The 19,660-nt window shown below is 39.7% G+C and overlaps 6 protein-coding genes across 6 annotated transcripts; 3 read left to right on the forward strand and 3 right to left on the reverse strand. All coding sequences in view use genetic code 12, as the record gives it.

Annotated features, from left to right (window-relative positions):
- Nucleotides 1–51: 51 nt before the first annotated feature.
- Nucleotides 52–2,313, reverse strand: RJT20DRAFT_133890 (long-chain fatty acid CoA ligase; the record flags this gene model as incomplete). Its single annotated transcript, XM_064918257.1, has 1 exon — nucleotides 52–2,313. The coding sequence occupies one exon, from the start codon at nucleotides 2,311–2,313 to the stop codon at nucleotides 52–54; it is 2,262 nt and encodes a 753-aa protein (XP_064776521.1).
- A 1,385-nt stretch (nucleotides 2,314–3,698) lies between these two features.
- On the reverse strand, nucleotides 3,699–4,659 carry RJT20DRAFT_92521 (uncharacterized protein; the record flags this gene model as incomplete). Its single annotated transcript, XM_064921438.1, has 2 exons — nucleotides 3,699–4,311; nucleotides 4,502–4,659. The coding sequence occupies 2 exons, from the start codon at nucleotides 4,657–4,659 to the stop codon at nucleotides 3,699–3,701; spliced, it is 771 nt and encodes a 256-aa protein (XP_064776522.1).
- Nucleotides 4,660–5,143: 484 nt separating this feature from the next.
- On the forward strand, nucleotides 5,144–5,791 carry RJT20DRAFT_31985 (uncharacterized protein). The gene has a single exon (XM_064919699.1). The coding sequence runs from the start codon at nucleotides 5,161–5,163 to the stop codon at nucleotides 5,659–5,661; it is 501 nt and encodes a 166-aa protein (XP_064776523.1). The 5' UTR covers nucleotides 5,144–5,160; the 3' UTR covers nucleotides 5,662–5,791.
- Nucleotides 5,792–6,965: 1,174 nt separating this feature from the next.
- On the forward strand, nucleotides 6,966–10,487 carry PEX1 (AAA family ATPase peroxin 1). Its single transcript, XM_064916771.1, has one exon. The coding sequence runs from the start codon at nucleotides 7,297–7,299 to the stop codon at nucleotides 10,459–10,461; it is 3,165 nt and encodes a 1,054-aa protein (XP_064776524.1). The 5' UTR covers nucleotides 6,966–7,296; the 3' UTR covers nucleotides 10,462–10,487.
- DPP3 (bifunctional diacylglycerol diphosphate phosphatase/phosphatidate phosphatase) lies at nucleotides 10,487–11,628 on the reverse strand. Its single transcript, XM_064919700.1, has one exon. The coding sequence runs from the start codon at nucleotides 11,459–11,461 to the stop codon at nucleotides 10,511–10,513; it is 951 nt and encodes a 316-aa protein (XP_064776525.1). The 5' UTR covers nucleotides 11,462–11,628; the 3' UTR covers nucleotides 10,487–10,510.
- A 4,572-nt stretch (nucleotides 11,629–16,200) lies between these two features.
- RJT20DRAFT_92432 (tyrosine/serine/threonine protein phosphatase) lies at nucleotides 16,201–19,362 on the forward strand (the record flags this gene model as incomplete). Its single annotated transcript, XM_064921434.1, has 2 exons — nucleotides 16,201–16,756; nucleotides 16,970–19,362. The coding sequence occupies 2 exons, from the start codon at nucleotides 16,201–16,203 to the stop codon at nucleotides 19,360–19,362; spliced, it is 2,949 nt and encodes a 982-aa protein (XP_064776526.1).
- Between the last annotated feature and the right edge of the window lie 298 nt (nucleotides 19,363–19,660).

The raw sequence follows: 19,660 nt of genomic DNA on the forward strand, positions 1-19,660 counted from the left end.
TTCATTCCCGTTGGTACGAAAAAATCAGAACGCAGAGTTTTTTTGCACCCATTACAAATTGGGGCCCTTGATCAAAGACCCTTCTTCATACATTTTCTTGATCTGGTTTGCAAAAAACTTAGATGCAATTGCCCTCTTCAATTTCAATGTGGGCGTTACTACATCCCTATCAAGTCTCAAAGGTTCAAATTCAATGTAAATGTTCTGTAATTTCTCAAAGCCAAGCAACTTGGACTCAATATTACTGTTCAAGTTTCTTAAAATTTGTCTCTTGACCTCTGTCTTGTTGGCATAGTCCAAGATGCTTTGGGGGCTGCTTAATGTCAGCGGATCCACTTTAAAATTGTCAACCAAATATTGCTCCAACCATATTGGATCAAGTCCCACGATTCCCACCAAGTAGTGTTGCAATGAGTCTCCATGAGCATAACATTGAGTCAAATTAGAGTTAGACGACAAATAGGTATTTTCCACCTTTTCTGGGGTTACGTACTCTCCTTGGGCTAGTTTGAAAAAGTTCTTCACACGATCAATAATGTACATCCTTCCTGTCTTGCTGTCAACACGGGCCACATCTCCAGAATAGAACCACCCTTCATCATCAAATGCCTTTCTGTTTTCTTCTTCATTTTTGAAGTAGCCAGCAAAGACGTGGGGACCTCTTAACAAAAGCTCTCCACTGGCTCCCCCAGGTGTTTGAGTTCCGTAGCCCATCTCAGGAATGTCCCTCAATCTAATTTCCAGCAGGATACTTGGTGGACCACACGAACCGGGGTTGGCTTCATAATTAATAGTGGCTGAAAGTCCTCCATTGGTTTCAGTTAATCCGTAGCCTTGAATAAAGCCCACATTAAGAGCTGCTTTTAAGAATCTCACCGTATCTGGTGAAATAGGTGCAGACCCTGTCAAAATAAGTCTCATATTATCAAAGCCCAAAGTGCTACGAAGTTTTGAAATCACAACATTGTCGTACAAGAAGTGCCTACCTTCGGCACCATCATATTGACTCTGTGCATCTAATTTATACTTAAATACCAGTCCAAAAATACTTCTCTTCAAAGGTGAGTTTGAGTCTATGGTTGCACTTTTAAGTGCTGATTCCAATTTGTTGTATACTCTAGGGACATTTGACATAATGTGTGGTTTCCAAATCTTCAAATCTTCAATAAGGGTCAATGGGGACCCACCAATTTGAGGAAAACCGACACATCCTCCAAACACCATCGTGAATGCTGCAGACTGTCTTTCAAATATGTGAGCTAATGGTAGGAAAGAGAACGACTTCCAACCAACAATATGATTGACATGGGCCAAGAAAAAAAGAATGCCTGCAGTGATATTACTCTGTGTTAACATCACACCCTTAGGGTTAGCACCAGTCGTTCCTGAGGTGAAACTGATGGTGAATACAGTATCCTTACTAGGTGGTAACTCGTCAACAGGAAATATGGCACCCACTTTAATCACTTCTTGAAATGCAAACAACTTAATCTTATTGTCTTCTGCGAATTGTACTAATTTTAAATCTGATGATGTTAATGGGTCCATTGAAATGATTAAGATGAGCTGACCCAACTCCTCCGGATACTTCTGTTTTAATTCAATCAAGTTGTAGATGTGATCTTTTGAGCTAACGACAACTGGAGATTCGGTTAACTCTAGGATGTACTTCAGCGTAATTGCACCCAAAGTATCATAAAGTGCAGTGCTTGTGATGGAATACGATGAGCACATTAAATCAGTGAGTACCCATTCGTATCTATTTGCAGAGAATATAGTCAAAATGAAAGAATAATTCTCCTTATTAAATTGCTTGAAGTTGGTTCTATGTGTGTCTATTTTGGAATGTGAGCTATATTTCAAGGAGTCTTTAAAAGGATTATTTTGTAATAAGTACAAAAGACCTGATCCAAGTTCCTTCTTCAACTGGTTGACCTCATCAGAAGTTATTAAAGTGTAATTAGGAGCAGAGACCTTTTTCTCGTAGTCAAACTGCCTGTGTGCCATTACAGGCAGACTCCCATATCGTTCATTTGCAGCTTTAAACAACAGATGATATGTATCCAATTCAGAGCTAAGGGCAACCTTGACCTTGTGTGGGAAAGCTGCATTTCTGTAGATTGGACTAAAGCCAGGTTTTTCAGTGTTTGGAATGGCCACACCATCTTTTGTGATCTGTCCATCAAGTGGCAAGATCTTCCCAGCTAAACCGAGAATAGACTGTCCCTTGGATGTCTCAATAAGGTATTCCGAGTCGTCTGAACCATAACCTTCGCCAGGTTTCAACTGTGGAAGGGAAGGTGGAACTGACATATTGTATGCCTAGCGAAAATAAGAAGAATGTGGATGCAAAATCCAACTTGAAAATTCGTCGTCGTTTGTATAAAATTCCTTCTATATGGATTCACTTAGATTATAAACTCCAGAATCAGAATATTTGTTGGGACTTTCTGAAATTCCGTGGGAAATTCAAGTCTTAATGTCAATAAAGCTTAAACCTTGTGGCCGAGGGCAACTTGCATATATTTAAATCCACCTGCGATAGGAATGGAATTTCAGTGGATATGTCCTATTTAGGCTGTATCCACCTAAAACTACAATTATGACTTGCGATACCTGAAGCTTTGATTAGCCACATTCCAATCATTCTCTGTTCAACTCACAGATGGAGGGTTATTGCCTAAGCATAATTAAGAAAACATCCAGTTGAGCACATAGCATGTGAAAGAAATTGATTATCTCAGCTGTTTGTTGGCAATGCAAATCCCTTGTTATCTAACGAATTGAATAATTACGCAGATCAAAAGGATAGCTGAATTTGTACAATCAGTGCATGTCCCCCACAAAGATAGTAGTACCATAAAAAAATATTGCGTATTTGTCTGTTATTCTGGATGTAGTAGCCTTTAGAAAAGGTCAAAAATAGAGAAGGAACAAAATTGCTTTCTCTTAATCAAAGATTCCAAAAATCTAGACTAGGAGCCCTATTCCAATTGCATGTAGAAAGAGAAACACCCTCTAGCCTATAATCATTCAGCAAGTTATTTCTTCTTAATTCGTCTTCTTGTGAAAAAAGCTTTAAAGCCTCTCCCACGTCGAAAAATAGAATTCGCTTAGTGTATACCTTTAAAAAATAAAATTGCAGAATAGCTAAGTTAAGTTCTAGACACGGCTTTTAGCCTTATGGAGATTATGAGAGTTGTCTATGAATTTGGCCTATGATTCATATTACTTAGATCTTTGGTGTCATTTAAAAATCTACAACAGTTTTAGCATAGCATCCTTAAGTATATTCTCTTTATATATATGGTTGAAATATTCTAAGAGAAAAGATTACAAGTAAGGAACTGAACATTTGAACAGATATCTCACTTTTTAGTAAAAGTAATAACCTGAAGAATAAATCAGAACCTCGTTTGCCTAATTATAGTCTTACTGCATCCTAATAAGTGTTTTGACAGTTACAAGACATGGCACCCAAGCGAATCTCTATAGGGCACACAGCTACGATTATTGCTTGCGGGCCAAAAATATCGAGTGTGATGAATCAGGATAACGATCTCTGTTACATTAACCTGCAAAAGTACCCACTTCATATTTACCCAGGGCTAAGTCATTTGACGACTTTCAACAGCGATTTAAGGACATCAAAAATTTATGTATGTGTATTGGTAAGGGGTCCATTCTGGCCATTATTTCTAGACTCCATAAGACTCAAGAACTCTCTCGGCGATGCCTTCAAAAACTGATTCATGGGACAAAATTTGAATGTTCTCGGCCTCAGCTTTAAATAGCTTATCCACTTTAGGGCCTCCTGGACCACCAATGTTAGGTAATGGCAGCTGTTGCTGCTGTTGGCTCATAAGAGCATCCGCTTCACTGCCTCCCATCAACAAAGAGTAGACTGGTCTCAAACCGAATAAGTTGACAAAGTACCAGGAGATAGATGAGACATATCTCACATTCAAATCTGGAGTGGCTATACCATTTTGAAGCATACTTTTGAAACCATCTGTTAAAGGAAATGGAAGTTTCATCACCACAAATCCGGCAAAGAAATAGTTGACCCAGGCCATGATCACCGTCTGTGGAATGAAATTCATGACATTTCCCTTGGCCATATTCATTAAAGCATCGTTCATGCCGGGATCGGTCAATTGACTCATTGGATCTTGATTTGAATCTTCGATTTTAGCGTAGAAATCAGTAGAGTTCAACTTTTCGATGAAATATTGTTTTCTGACTTCGAATTCTTCTTCAGTCAATACTTGATTATTTGTTTTAAAGGATGCTGCTCTTCTGAGAAATTGCCTGGTGATGTTAGTATGTGATCTTCTTTAGTTCATTATAGCAAAGATGATCAAATCAATAGATAAACTGTTGTGGAAATTATATCACCACCCAATTTTTCATCCAATTGAACTTTCCCAAGAGCACTTCTAATTCTTAGAACCATGTTCAATTTGCTATAATTACAACATCCATTCATAATTAAACTTACTTCTCTCTTACTGCCTTGAATCCCTCTAACTTCGGAGGTGCCTGCAACAAGAACGTTATATTGGAACGGAGGAGTCCGATGAACACCATCACAAATGAAATGGGTAACAAAACCCAGTATTTCAACTGCGGGTCTAGTAACAAGTCCGGAGTGATCATTCTTACTATCAATTGGGCTTAGCCGCTGAAGAACAGTGGTGTTTAAAGGGCCGTTTCTTTGCTTGAGCTGAAAAATGGATTTGGAGGGCGGTTAATGTGCAGGAAGTGGGTGGAAGAATGTCGTGTTTGATAGGGTTGATGGGACAAGAGAGACATTATTGGGTGTGTGGTGAGCAGTGGAGGAAGGACATTACAGGGTAGTATGGGTGGGTTGGTTCTATGGGGAAGAGGGGAGAATATTAATGAAAATGTTATAGAACGACAATAACAAGTATTCTCGATTGAATATATATAATTTTTTTTGTTTTTATTTACAATGTGCTGACAGTTATGTTAGAGTAGCATGTTTCTTATTCCAAAGGCCCCCATACAACAAACTGCCACCATTAAAATGTCGCATCTTCAAAATCTGTGATCACGTGACTAAATCCATACGTTTAAAAATTGTTCAATGCTGGTGTCATTTCTATACCCTTTAAAGTCACGATCAAATACTACATAATGGGTTGGTTTGGAGGCAGTGCACCGTCAAAGGTGTCAGTTGTATCTGAGGTTCGAGAAGAGCCCAAACAACAGCAATTTTTAGAGGATCTTCCTCCAAAATTCGAAGATAAGGAACCAGTTAAAAGACGAGAACCAACATTAATAGATGCTGCAAAGCAGATCCATATTTCAGATTTCAGTGTGGAGAGGTTTGTGGGAATGCCATGTTTCAGAGAAGCAATGATTACAGGATTCCAAGCGATGGGTGTTTTAGGTGTGGTGACGTTTTTAATCCATAAGAATGTCAATAGATCATTGAACTGGTCGGTATGCGGATTCTTCCTTGGAAATGTTGTGGGATGGGAACAGTGTAGGTCATTAAGACGTAGATCGTTCCAAATGATGGAGAAGGCTAGAAAAGCCAAGGAGGAGAGGAATTTGAAGAAAATAGAGGAAGGAAATATCGAGGGAGACGATCTGTTCAAGAAGTTCCAGGAGTTCAACAACAAGGATAAGTAGGTTTTAAAAGTCGAGGCGGATATGTCAATTGGATACCGCTGAGTTTACGATAGAATGAGAGCTAATGAAGAAACTGACAGGTAACAATATGCTTTCATTGCAGATTTCATCTCTTCCAATGTCTGAACTTTTGGGTGAGCTGTACCATGTTCCATGTACATAGACAAAATATAAAAGAAGGGCGTCAAGGGAGAAAGGGAACGATATAGTTTCTTCTTTGATTCTCTCGCTGTGGTAATAGTTCACTTCACAATCATTTATGAAATGTAATAGTTATAAATACAAATATATTAGAAATAGTAGACTGAATAAAGAGACAGTGAAAAATAGGGCGAGGATGATTAGAGAGATTTCAATCTTCGAAGTTGATAAAGTAGAAAATGTGATAAACAAAGGAAATAGCTGTCAACAGTTGAAAATAATGGCGATTCAGCTCTTATTTATTTCACTATTCACAAACATAATAGTAAGCAGCATCAAAGAAGGGAACGTATTCATCTGAAATATCATTTTCTATTGGCACGGCTATCGGTGGAACTTAGCGCACTGTTAGATTTAGTGAATGTCACAGTTTTTTAGCGAGAAATCTCGGTGTGGCAACCGCGGCGAAGTTGCAATTCTCCGTAGTGAAACCAAACAGACGATGAAAAGAAAGGTTCTTTGTCAAGCATGCATTGAAATTTGCAGTTATTCCTTCTTATTTCTCCAATTTGACAAGTTCGTGTTATAGCTCTCACCATTTTCTAGCGTATATATGAATTCATAAAGGAGATTCACTTTAAAGCATTATTGAAGCCTTTATGTCCCATATGCTCTAACAATTACTCTCCTTTCGGAAGGAATAGTAAAAGTCGTCCCCAGTAGAATCCACTCGTTCACCTCTTACTCAGTCACTCACTTCATTTGGCACCCACTTCATTTGGCACCACTTTATTCACTACTCCTCACTATTCACCACTCACTGCATTTTCACTATACTGGAACTTTGTAGTAATGATTCATCTCATTCACATAGAGTGCTACAGAAGCTCTAACTACTTGCGTGAAAGACTTTATCGTTCCTTCACACTCCCACTCAACTCCCACTCTCACACTCTCACACTCTTCCTCTCTGTAACATGTCATTCTCTCACTCACTCTCATTCTCACTCTCTCACTAAACCCTCGCTTATGTCTACCACCACCATCATCAACCCCACAGTTCCTCGGCCCAAATCTCCCGTTCCGACACTGAGAACAGAAAAAAACCTGGAGAAGTCGCACTGAAAAATCACTTTTCCTGTGAAAGAAGACTACTCCGTTGGGCTCACTGGGCTCACTGAGTCAGTGGGTTGAGTAGAGTTCTTCTCCAGTTTTTCATTTGATGGACGTTGTATTCTTTTTACAAAGAAGGCAAGAAGAAGTCTATTTATAGTGGAGTGTTTCCTGTGTTATTTGTGGAGAAGACATAAGTACATAAGTACGTGTTATACAGCTAGACAGGTAGAAAGTTAGATAGTTAACGGTTATACAGTTATACAGTTATTCAGTTATACACTTAAACAGTTATATCGTTGTACAGTTATATCGTTGTACAGTTATACAGTTACACCTTCACTCATAGTAGTATAGAAAACTTGCATTCGTTTTTCCACAATGGACGGTCACAGAGCCTCCATCAAATATAAACAAATCAAGTCCAACTTGGTGAACTTGCCTTCAAATCTCTCCAACTTGTTATACAACGCAAATATCCAGATCCAAGATGTCATCATAGAAATCGTGGTCCCTTCGGGGAAAAAGTCTAAGCTGTATGCTGGGTGGAGCGGTATGTCCTCATCAGCAATTCAAACCGTGGAGATCGACCCTGTCTTTGCCCAAGCATTGAATATCAAAGACGACGAGAAAATCGTGGTGAACTTGAAAATCAATAACTACGAGGCGGCTAATATAAACTTGGAACCGGTAACTTCGTCAGACTGGGAGTTGGTGGAACTTCATGCTCAAGCTATTGAAGACACCTTGCTCTCCCAAACAAGATGTGTTTCTTTAAACCAGATAATTGTGGTGTACCCAAATCAAACAACATCAGCCAAATTGATCGTTACAGATATTGGATCGAAGGACCATCAATACGCCAAAATCTCGCCATATTGTGAAATAGCAATTGCCCCCAAAGTCAGAGAGAAGAAGGAATCCACGAAGAGTACAAAATCTCTTAATGGAAAGTCTTCATCTACTGGTCCATCTCGTTCCGAAGATTACTCTACCTTACCGGTAGTGCTCAAAAGAGGTATTTCACTTCCTCACAATCTCTATCCGGTGAAAAATACTGGATACGAATTGTATGCCAATTTGAGTGAGATTGACCCAAGCATCATCAGCGATTACGTAGCAGTTTCTGTGATTCCAAGTCCTAATGATAAGCTGACGAAATCAGCACCCCAACTGACTGAAGAAAATGGCAACAAGGTGGTTGTTGCATTAAAAGAAAATAAGAGAATCATCGCAAAGTTAGTGGATTATCCTACTGGTCCAGCAAATACTGTTGCACTTTCAACCAAATTAGCGGTAGCATTGAATGTGGAGTTACAAATAGGTAACATCATTGCAATTAAGCCAGCTATTAAAACCCTTCCAAGAAGACCTACAACATTTACAGTTCACCCTTACGTTACTCAGACCAAGAAGTCTACACAAATCAATTCAACGTCCTTAGAAAAGAAGGAATTACAGGTGAAGGTGAATCAATTGACCGAATTTTTGTACAACCAAGACCACTTCTACAACTCAGCAGTAACAAATTTCATTAAAATCCCCATAATCCCACAAATTTTGCCGCTAGGAGGTTTACTCAAATTCAAAAAGAACGACGACACCAATGCCTGGATCAAACCATATAGCATTGAATCGAAAAAGCCCATCAAAATCGAGATCGGAGAAGATTTATTAAGAACAGGTAGTTTTATTCAACAGGAGGAAGAAAAGGAAGAAATCGAGGCTATCGGCCTTGATACCGTTGTGGATGACATTATAGAATCTTTCACTACCTCCAAGAACACTGGAACTTTAGTGTACGGTAACTCTGGAAGTGGTAAGTCGCTTGTGCTTAAATTGGTCAGTAAGAGAATTTCTTCGGAGCATGGATTTTTTGCAAAATACATATCATGTGAGTCGTTGATGAATGAAAATTTCAACCTGTTGTCGAAAAATCACATTTTCAAATGGTTACAACAGTGTTCTTGGAATAAGCCCTCGTTATTAATTTTGGATAATGTTGACAAAATTCTCAATGTCGAAATGGAGCATTTGGATGCATCGAAGTCTAACCAATTAACAGAGTATTTGATATCCAACTTAGAGAAGATTCATAGTCAGCATAACAGCAACTTGTCTATCTTGTTGTCAGCGTCCTCAAAGGAAGCCATTAATAAGTTGCTTCTTCAATGTCATCTTATTGAGAACTTCCACCACTTAAGTCCACCTGACAAGGCACTTAGATATGATATTTTGAACAACTATATTGTCAATACTTTGGGATGCAAAGTGTCCTTCGACCTTATGGATTTGGTCACTGAGACGGAGGGTTACCTTCCTAACGATTTGAAAATCTTAAGTGATAGAATTTACCATGAGGTATTATTCAGCTCTCTGGACGACTCATCGCCTTTAACTGTTACAAAGGCTCATTTTGAAAAGTCAGTTCAGGGTTATACTCCATCAAACTTACGTGGTGTCAAATTGCAGAAATCGACAATTAGTTGGTCTGATATTGGTGGGTTAAAAGAAGCTAAGAATATTCTTTTGGAAACCTTGGAATGGCCAACAAAATATGCGCCTATCTTTGCCAACTGTCCATTACGTTTACGTTCGGGTATTTTACTCTATGGTTATCCTGGCTGTGGTAAGACGTTACTTGCCAGTGCCATTGCAGGTCAATGTGGCTTGAACTTCATCTCCATTAAGGGTCCAGAGATTTTAAACAAGTATATCGGTGCTTCTGAACAATCGGTTCGTGAGTTATTCGAGCGTGCTCAAGCAGCCAAACCATGTATTCTCTTTTTCGATGAGTTTGACTCCATTGCACCAAAAAGAGGTCACGATTCTACTGGTGTTACTGATAGAGTCGTCAACCAAATGTTGACTCAAATGGATGGTGCTGAAGGGTTGGACGGTGTTTATGTATTAGCAGCTACCTCTCGTCCAGATTTGATCGATTCTGCGTTGTTAAGACCAGGTAGATTGGATAAAAGTGTCATCTGTGATATGCCTGACTACGATGATAGATTGGATATCTTGAAAAGTATCACTGAAAAGATGGACTTGGGTAATGATGTCAATTTGGAGGATATAGCTGAAAGAACCGCTGGTTTTAGCGGTGCTGATATGCAAGGATTAGGATATAATGCTTATTTGAAGGCTGTTCACGTGAAATTGGCAAAGATAGAGCAGGAAAGCAGCGAGCCAAAAGCTAATGATAATGATCAAGAGACTATTGAATTCTTCCAAGTCAATTCTGAAAAGTTGAAGAACGCTAAGTTGAGACCTGCTGATAGAGTCAAGATGTTGAGTCAAATCCAGCAGTTATTTTCCAAGGAGGAGGATGACAACAGTGGATCAAAGAAGACACAAGAAGACACTACAGTTTATATTACCCAGGAAAACTTTGAGGAGTCATTGAAAGAAACAAAGCCATCCATTTCGTTCTCGGAGAAGAGAAAGCTTGAGAAGATTTACAGTCAGTTTGTTTCAGCAAGAGACGGTAACATGCCTGATGGAAGTGCTAGCAATGAAATCGGTGGCAGGACTACTTTAATGTAGCCTCTTTGTATAGAAATCTAAAATGTTTTATGCATTTATTTAATGAAATTTAAACAGTTTCACGTATTCTGCTGTAATTTATATCAGTGAGATGCTCCTGAAGTTCACCTCCCTTGTCCTCTTCTTCTTCTTCTTGTATTTCCTTAACTATAAGGAGAGGGTAGTAGCTTCTGGAACTATCCAAAGATGGGAACAAGCGGAAGTACGACCAGGAGCCAATAGTAATACCAATAATACTGCCAATAATAACATCCACAAAGTGATGTCTGTAGTCCTCTGTTCTACTTAAAGCAATCAAAAGAGCACCAAAGGCTGGGATCCAACTGACAATTGTTCTCCAGCTTCCGACCAATTCGTTCTTTACAACGAGTTGTCCACTTAACCAAAGACTAGTGTAAAACAAACCTGCGAAACTGATCGAGGAGTGACCGGAAGGCGTTGTTCTGAAACCATCATACAATCTGTCCAAATTGTCGGTTGTACAGACATCTTTAGCGTATACTAACACGTCCTTAGGAGTACCTTCTTTGGGGATACATCTGGCCAAGAAGTCTGGGCGGTGTCTTCCGATATGATTTTTCACGATATCGGTGAACACACTGGTTGAAGTGACTGCCAACAACAATCCGAGAGCAGACACGTATGCAACATAGATCTTGTACTTTGGTTTGGTGAATACCAAAGAGAACGCGACGAGCAAGGTCAATGGAAACCACGTGGCGTAGACGAACAACTGGGTGCCTGTGACACGTTCGTGTTCAGCGAATGGATGGCTGATAGTTAAATCGTTGATGTAGAACTGTCTTTGGAACGGTTTCAAGGCGTATGCGAAGAAATAGAGACCAGTCAATACCACCAACAACAAGAAGTCTGTGAGTCTCCATCTGATGATGGTTTTGAGGGCCGTTGGCGACGAATGTAATCCGAAAGTGACACGGTTGAAGTTCTTATCCTTGTGGAAGTAGTTTATGATATTGAATAGGGTATCGTTGATTGTCATGATGGTGAATGTTGATAATATTTAGTGGTGATTATTACGTGTAGTAAAAAGGTGAGCAATAATTAACTATGTACTTATTGAGAGAATGGTTATTTTAGTCTATGAGAAATGATTAAGTTCAATAGGCATTAAACTCTTTGAATTGTGGCTGCTAATGTGATGATGTTCCCACTTTCAAATGACTTATGTCTTTAAAAAAATGTCATATAACTCACAAATGAAGATGTCACCAGTATATATACCTACCTACAAGCAAGAAAGAACAAAGTTACATAAAGTATAAAAAAAGATCTACAGCCTTACCATTGACGTTATTCACATGTGAAGCGCTTACTACGGTGCAGTGCGGGCATTCAGTGTTAAGCCAAAAATTGATGGTAGAGGAGCGAGTACAGTAGAATGAAGAATAAGAACAACAGGAGGAGAAGAAGAAGAAGATGAAGAAAAGAAGAAAAGAGTATGATCTAATGCAGTACAATACGTAATGTAGTCATACGTAATATGTAGTAGGGACATATCAAGAAGAAGACAGTACCGAAATGGTTATCGAGTACAGTGAAGGTCAATGAACGGCAGTAGGGACGAAACTCAGTGGAAGATAGTAATGCATGAGGTTTAAGGTGAAGGACAAGATATGCTATGTGGTGGTGTATTGGGGTATGACGTATGTGGAGTAGAGTACTTGAAATGTTTGTTGTGACTTACAGTAAATACAGTAGTCTATTGTTGCTGGTGAGTCTGGTTACACAATTAAAAGGAAAGCTACCATTTAAAGTATCCATGTGATGTCCATGTAATATCACCATATATGGCCATTATCATCAGGAGTGATTCAATGGAACTAATTATTGGAGATTTTTGCCATGTTCAACATTGTATAAGTAGTACTCTAGGAAGCACTCTTATCACAAATAATTCCACGATTTAAAGCTCCTTAGTGGCGTTGCTGCATTCATATTTTCACGAAACATTTCCCCCAGGTCGCTATGAACTTCGGTTGCATCTTTATTTTTGAGATATGAACCAATTCTCATATGCTTTCTCAGGAATGGAGTCCAAGTAGTGATATTGGTTTATTAACAAAGAGCAAAATACAATCGCTTCACAACATCCAATGATTCTCAACTCTGGACATAGAGTATTTAGAACTGGGGACCTCACCGGAGGAGGCTGCAAAATGGCTACTATACTGTTCACCAAATGAGCCTGGTCCACCCCCACCCTGCATATTATTATATCCTACAATTTGTTACACCTATGACAGGATGACACAAGACGGTTTACTTATGATGTTGAATAGATCTGTGCCATCGACATATTCACAGTTTTACAGGGTAACTCTCCGAACCGAGATTTTGAATAGAAGACTACTACGGTATCATAATTCCCATGTTGAAATTAACTATATAGTATTACATTTGCTATGACTATAACGCTGCGGGCACCGTGATAATATGTCATCCTGCCTCCGGTTCATGCTTGCAATTTCCCCTGTACTGCTGTGTCTAATTTTTAGTAAGTTACCGTCTTACAACAAGTCTAGGAGCTTTACTCATGCTACATTTTAGCAGAGCCATATGCCCGATACTCTTGTTCTTGATCTCTAACACTCGAGACTCTCCTCCCGCGGTCCAGCTCTTCGTCTTAAGATAATCAGCCCATCTCTCGGGATCTCAACATGCGGCCAGAGTTCAGTTCGCTTCATCGTTCCATCCACAACTTCCTGCGTGCGGGAAGTGACAGTTGTTCACCAAATCCCCTTGCCAAAGTGCTTTAATTCGTGGATTTTTAGGTATTAGCTTCGGAGTAGTACCAATATCTACATCTTGCCCTTGCTAACACACTTTGTTAAGGGTCTACCTAGCTAAATCGAAAACCTTGTGAGTAACATCCAGCTCAACTCTGGAAAATACTGCCTTTGAATGACCCTGTAACTGGTGTGCCTGAGGACGCATAACAACATCACCGCAGGCACAGATCGTCGTAATTACAGACCACGTGAAATTCGGGTTTACTTGGGAGTGTTTCGTCCGACAGTACATACGAGATAGAGGTAACAGTTCACTGTGGTGAATTATGTACATTATGTGGCTTCAAGAGTCATGAACTGTAATCAGTTCAGGTCCACAGGCAGGAGGAAACTGGAAACAGAGACAGACCCTAAGAAACAGTTCTGTCAAATTTCACGGGAGATAAGAAAGCAAATCACGATAAGAATGAGTCGGGCATACAAGATCGGAGTTTTGGCTATTGTCACTATTTATAGGATAAGATTATACAGGTGATCTACATCAGCCTAATATACGGTTATGGGAGCGATAGAGAAGAGAATAGTGTGCCGAAGATGACGTTGAAGGCGGCAGACATTTCTCTGATCTTGTCGAACCAATATAGTTAACATTGTTAATGCTGTTAATACTGCAGAAATAGCTCATACAGTCTAATACGAAATACCACGATATCTTTTGACTTTTTTGGAAGGTTGCTATTGACTCCACAAATTGACTGGACCAGACCTCAGCAGTCAAAGTAACACCTAAGGAATAAAATCCGAGCCGTTGGATACTACTACTACTGCCCCTCCCCCATATTCGAGAAAGAAAATGACCATTATTGTGCATTTTTTCCTCGTCGATGGCTTGTTTGTCTAGTCTTCATTTACACCTGGTTACCTAGGATGTAATGGGGTCCCCGTCGTTCTCATCCATAACTCGGTCACTCTTTCGCAGCCTTCCCCACAAAGGGATATCCTAAAAAAAGGACTCCGACAAATTTGGTCCTCGCTTTCTGTGGCGGTATAAACTGTCACAGGACTTGTTATAAACAGAAACAATTTATTCAAACTAGCGGCAGTGGAAACCACGGATATTCATATTGCGTAATGTAGATCTTTTATCTACTCTTCCAATCGTCCAATAGTCACTTCAAGACAACAAATTACATCTAGAACAGAATCTAATCTCTACTTATGAGCCCCCCATAGTCTCCTTAGACTTGTACCCAACCACCCTCCTAAACGTGTACTTACCGAAATGTTAGGATGTATCCGTTATCTTATCAGTAGAGTTCTCGCTAGAAGTTCTTTCCCTAATGGGATAAGTTATCTCGGACGTTAAGGTGACGGTTTTTTTCGGGCAATCATCGCTATCGCAATCGAACAATTTCTTCGGTGGTGCGATGTGGATGATCAGTAAATTTTGGGGCAACACGTACGACGACCAATAGCGATATGTAGGAAAGGATGATTCAAGTTGGAGTTTCTGGCGTGGCTCGTAATAGTGGTACAAGCCGTATATATGATATGTATGATATGTATGGTTATTTGTATGTTCTATTTGATATGTTTTATGTATATTTTGTGTGCAATGTTATTGTTGGCCCAGACGAGAATATGCTGCATGTCGTATTCCAAATCTACAGTGTGTCGTATGGTAGAGTTATCTCTAAAGGCTGCGGATAGAGTAAATATAGATGTATTAAATAGAAGCTTTCACACATTAAGTACAGCTCTAGGGAGCCATAACAGTACAGCACAATTAGCGGCTCAGAGATTTCGTAGAATATCAAAGTAAATAAGTAAATATTCTTACCCAAAACATTCGTTCTTCCAACACCTTATAACTTCATACCCACGTCACATAACCATCACATAACACCACCACCACCATGTCAATTTTCTCCAAACTCCACACTTCAAAAAACTTCTTCGAGCCCTCCTGCCTTCTCCCGCCAAGCTCTCCCCACTTCTCGCTAACTTCCCACGCTCACCAACTGTAATCTCTCGCTAAATCACGATTTTTTTGCACTTTCCATCGCCCTGCTATCGCCGTTTGTCCCTAATTTTACTGACCGCATCAACAAGCCTCCAGTAGGAAAAACCGTAATCGCACAAATTATCAGGGCCCACTAAATTGTTGTCACCAGTAGTTGTTCTCCGGTTGTATAGGCTAACCGCTCTATTTGACCAGTTCCCGTCGCTGTAGACATCCTCTCGCAACTTCATGGCCATTGTTCCTCCTCTTCAACAGGGCGAGACGATGACCGCCACATCAAACTCAGCAGGACTCATGCCCCCAATACTGTCGCTGCTGTCGCTGCTGCTCTCGTCGGAAGCGTTATCGGAGTCATCTTCAAGAAGAGCCAGCAACGAGACAGTCGGCTGGGGCAGTAGTCTCCATAGCGTGGCGAGTAAGCACAGTCTAAGCGGTATGGGCATCAGTGGAATCAGCAACGAAAGAGGACTTGTGTCCGTAGTGGGAGAAAGCATAGGAAGCGAAAGAGAAGCAAATCAGACACTGAATGGCATTCATTCTGTTAAAGGAATCCATGGAAGCATTGGGAAAGGAACCAGTATCATTAGTAATAACAGGTCTTCTACTCGAGTCAGTGGTTTTGGAAGTACTATAACCAATGTCTCAAAAGACGGCACATTAACAGCTATCAATAATGATACATCCACAGCTACAAGCATTAGTATCAGTTCTGACAACCAGAGAACTCATAGTAACAACAGCATCACCATTTCCAATCATATTTCTGCATCATCAACTGAAACTTCGGAAGAAATACCGATAATAATCCAGAATGATATGATTACATCATCATCTTCAGACACTACTTCTAGCATCTCATCAATCAGCAACGGAAATTGCTCAGAAGTTCCACTTGCCATTCTACCTACTGAGTCAGTGAGATCAGCCCTGCATTCTTCCAACTCTTCCGAGGTTCTGAACTCGGCAATGAGCTTAGCACTCACATCTCGTTCCTCGAAACGATCTTCATCCACATCCAATGACCTCATCTACGAAAGAGATCGTTTCAGAGCTCGCTTACAGACTCTTAACAGTAATACAGAGCAACCAGAACATAGTGGTGAAAATTCGATGAATGTTGATGAAGTTGATGATTCTTGTGACGTTTGTGACGGAATTGGATACAAAACAGCTAAATTGAATGTAAATGGAAAGCTGCCCAAACTGGTTCACCAGGAGTATGACAGCTCAAGCTTAACTCTGGTATATGAAAATGAAGAATTATCGCCGTTGGACTCAAATTCAAAGTTTTACGGGAACTTGAAAGAATACCCAATGGCTTACACCATAGAGTCTTCTACCATTAAATCGCTCTCCATACGACAGCTCCAGCACGTATTTGAATGGTACTTCAACAAGCCACTACCGCCAACGAACCACATGTTTCCTTGGTTACACGGCTTAAATAAGGACAACTTTGCACAAAAATCATTCTTTTTGTATCAGCAACAGCAGTTGGCTCAGAAAAGACAAAGAGAGAATAGTGCTAGTCAATCGAATAGTTTGCACTTAGGTTCAGACTTCTCCAATAACAGACCTGATACCGGAAGTGTAGGTGTAAATAGTATCACCCATCCTGTGAATCATCCTATTACAGCGAGTGTTGGAAGCCGTTCATTGAATGCTGATACGTTTACAACTTCCCCTACACCTAGAAGTATCCTGTCCACTAATTTAAATTCAAACAACATGTCAGCAACGGAATCTGTGTTCGGTGATTACAATCTTGATAAACCAAAGGGAATTAGATTTCTTATGTGTGTATCGGCGAGTGATGAAACTTCGCTGAATGAGATCACTTTAAAGAACACAGTCAAGATCAACGAAATACTCCAGAGAGTAGACGTTTCACGAATTGAAATCAGAAATATAATTACTGCTATACTATCTAGAGTGGAACTTGATGCAGATGTTGACGTATTAGTCCAGGATTGCCTCAAACTTAATTGCTTGCCTATTTTTCTTGACTTGGATCCAGACAGGGGAATTTCTTTGAGAAACTTTCACATACAAGTGGCAAAATTGTCAACTTGCAGCGACTTTATCCTTTATGGAAAGAACCTGCTGAATCCTGAAGTAGATGTCAGTATGGCTAGAGTTCTTTGGCTTGCACAAAGGTACGAGGCATTCCTAAAACACAATAATCAACCGCAATATAATATATTCGTTCTTGAAGATGACTTTGGTCAGCTAACAAGCTCCCTACCACGCCCTAAATCTATATCGAATCTTTCAAAGATTGAGTCAAAGTTTCTTTGGGATAAATACCAGCAATTCCAGCAAGAACTACAACATCCCTCTTCCCCTCCTTCTCGTCTATCTTCATCTCAGTCCGAGTTATCTTCTCTTCTTTGGGAGAACGACTACCAAATCAAGGAAAAGATTGAGACAACGCGTATGTCGTCAGCAACTAGGCTCGGCAAGAACGTATGGGTAGGTAACTACTGGGATTTTCAAATTATGATGACATACCTATTGGAGAATGATAATAGTTTTATGGAACAAAACAAGAGGAATGCTGCGATCAATGTAAATTCTGAGAGTTCCCAATTTGACATAAATTTCACAGAACCAAAAGACAAAGACTCTACATCAAGCAATCTCCCTCTTAAGGATCTCTACTGCAATGCCAAAAATTCAATTGTGACTAATGAAAACCTCACCAATAATTTACTTGATTATCTTTCACTTCCAAAGGCGAACTGGAGACTTTTTGTATACTGTCACAATGATGCGTCGTTCCCTGACCCTTCTTATCTTTCTTCTCTCTTGTTCAAGTACACTATATCCTCTCGCATTCCAGATGAGTTTGAACAACCAGAGTACCACATTCTCGAATTCCCACCCTCTGGATCAATAGGAATAGGTGATTGCAAGAAAGACAATTTGATGTCGATCATAAATACTTGTAAATTGATTTACTTGTATTCGTCATCGGTGTCTGAGAATGCTCTCGCTTCTTTGATATATTGCTCAGATGGGTACACGGAGCTGTCATTACTAGTCATTTGCTATCTCATGTACTCAGAGAATTTATCATTGGACAATGCTATGCTTGATTTACACTTGAGGTTTGGACGGCCATTTTACATTTTCAATAGTGATGTCCTCATTCTCAAGAAGTTAGAATCGATGCTAAGAAAATTCAGCCCCCTCAACCCGAAGAATGCAGATATGGAGTGGGCAACGCTTGAGACCCTTTCCAATCTTGAGATTAACGAGCTATTACTTGGTGCACAACCCGTAAGGATCAATAAGAACTTGAAGTTAGGGTATATTGCAAACGACGACGATTCATCCTCTTCTTCGTCGTCGGAAGATGAGGATGACGACGATTTTGTGCCTAGACCTTTAGACTGGGTTAAAGAGGTTGAAGGTTCTATCCCCTCAAAGATTCTTCCGTATATGTATCTTGGCTCTTTGAAACATGCCAATTCCTTGACTTTGCTTAATAAGCTAGGTGTAAAGAAGATTATCTCTGTTGGTGAACAACTAGATTGGTTAGCGGGTTACAAATTCCAACAACACAACAGCATCGTTGTTGATGAATTGGCCGGTGGAAGCATCGAAATGTATAATATTACTCCTCTATCTCCCAAGAAAGTTAACCTCTATCATCACCATACGACTGTTGATACAGTTATGAAGGTGAACAATTTGGAAGATGATGGAATTGACGAATTATCGAGAGTTTTACCTATTATCCTCAAATTTATCGATGATGAATACCAGAAATCTGGCGGCCAGACAAAGATTTTAATTCATTGCAGGGTGGGTGTAAGTCGTTCAGCAACTGTGGTTATTGCAGAAGTGATGAGAAGGTTGAAAGTGTCACTTCCTAATGCATATTTGTATGTGAGAGTGAGGAGATTAAATATTATCATTCAACCAAACTTACGATTCATGTACGAATTATTTAAATGGGAAGAGCAGCAGAAGTTGATTGAGCAGAAGGAGAGGGAAGGAAATGAGGATTTAACTGATGATCATACTCTCAAAACTTCTCCTGATGACTACTTAAGAGAAATTGATTGGTTCATTATGTGTCGTGAGATTATGAAGTTGAATATTCCATATTTAAACAACTAGACGGATTATGGAAGCATAAGTGATTACACTGGTAGCTGCTTCTTGTGTATATTATATTAATTGTGAAATGATATTATTATTATTATTTAGACGTTAGAGAAAGAATTTCTTGACTTGAATAGATTACGACAGGTTATTAACGATAAGGCAGAAACTCCAAATTTGTATTGCATAGATCTGATAAACGTTGCTAAGTGTTGAAAGGTTTGGGGTCTAATTCAGACGCGAGGCGTTTTAAAGCTTTTCATGACATCACTATTAGTAGACGGCTATGGTTCCAAGCACTATTCTTAGATTT

Source organism: Scheffersomyces xylosifermentans (assembly GCF_036884685.1).
Source record: "Scheffersomyces xylosifermentans strain CBS 12540 chromosome Unknown RJT20scaffold_2, whole genome shotgun sequence".
Lineage (NCBI taxonomy): Eukaryota > Fungi > Ascomycota > Pichiomycetes > Serinales > Debaryomycetaceae > Scheffersomyces > Scheffersomyces xylosifermentans.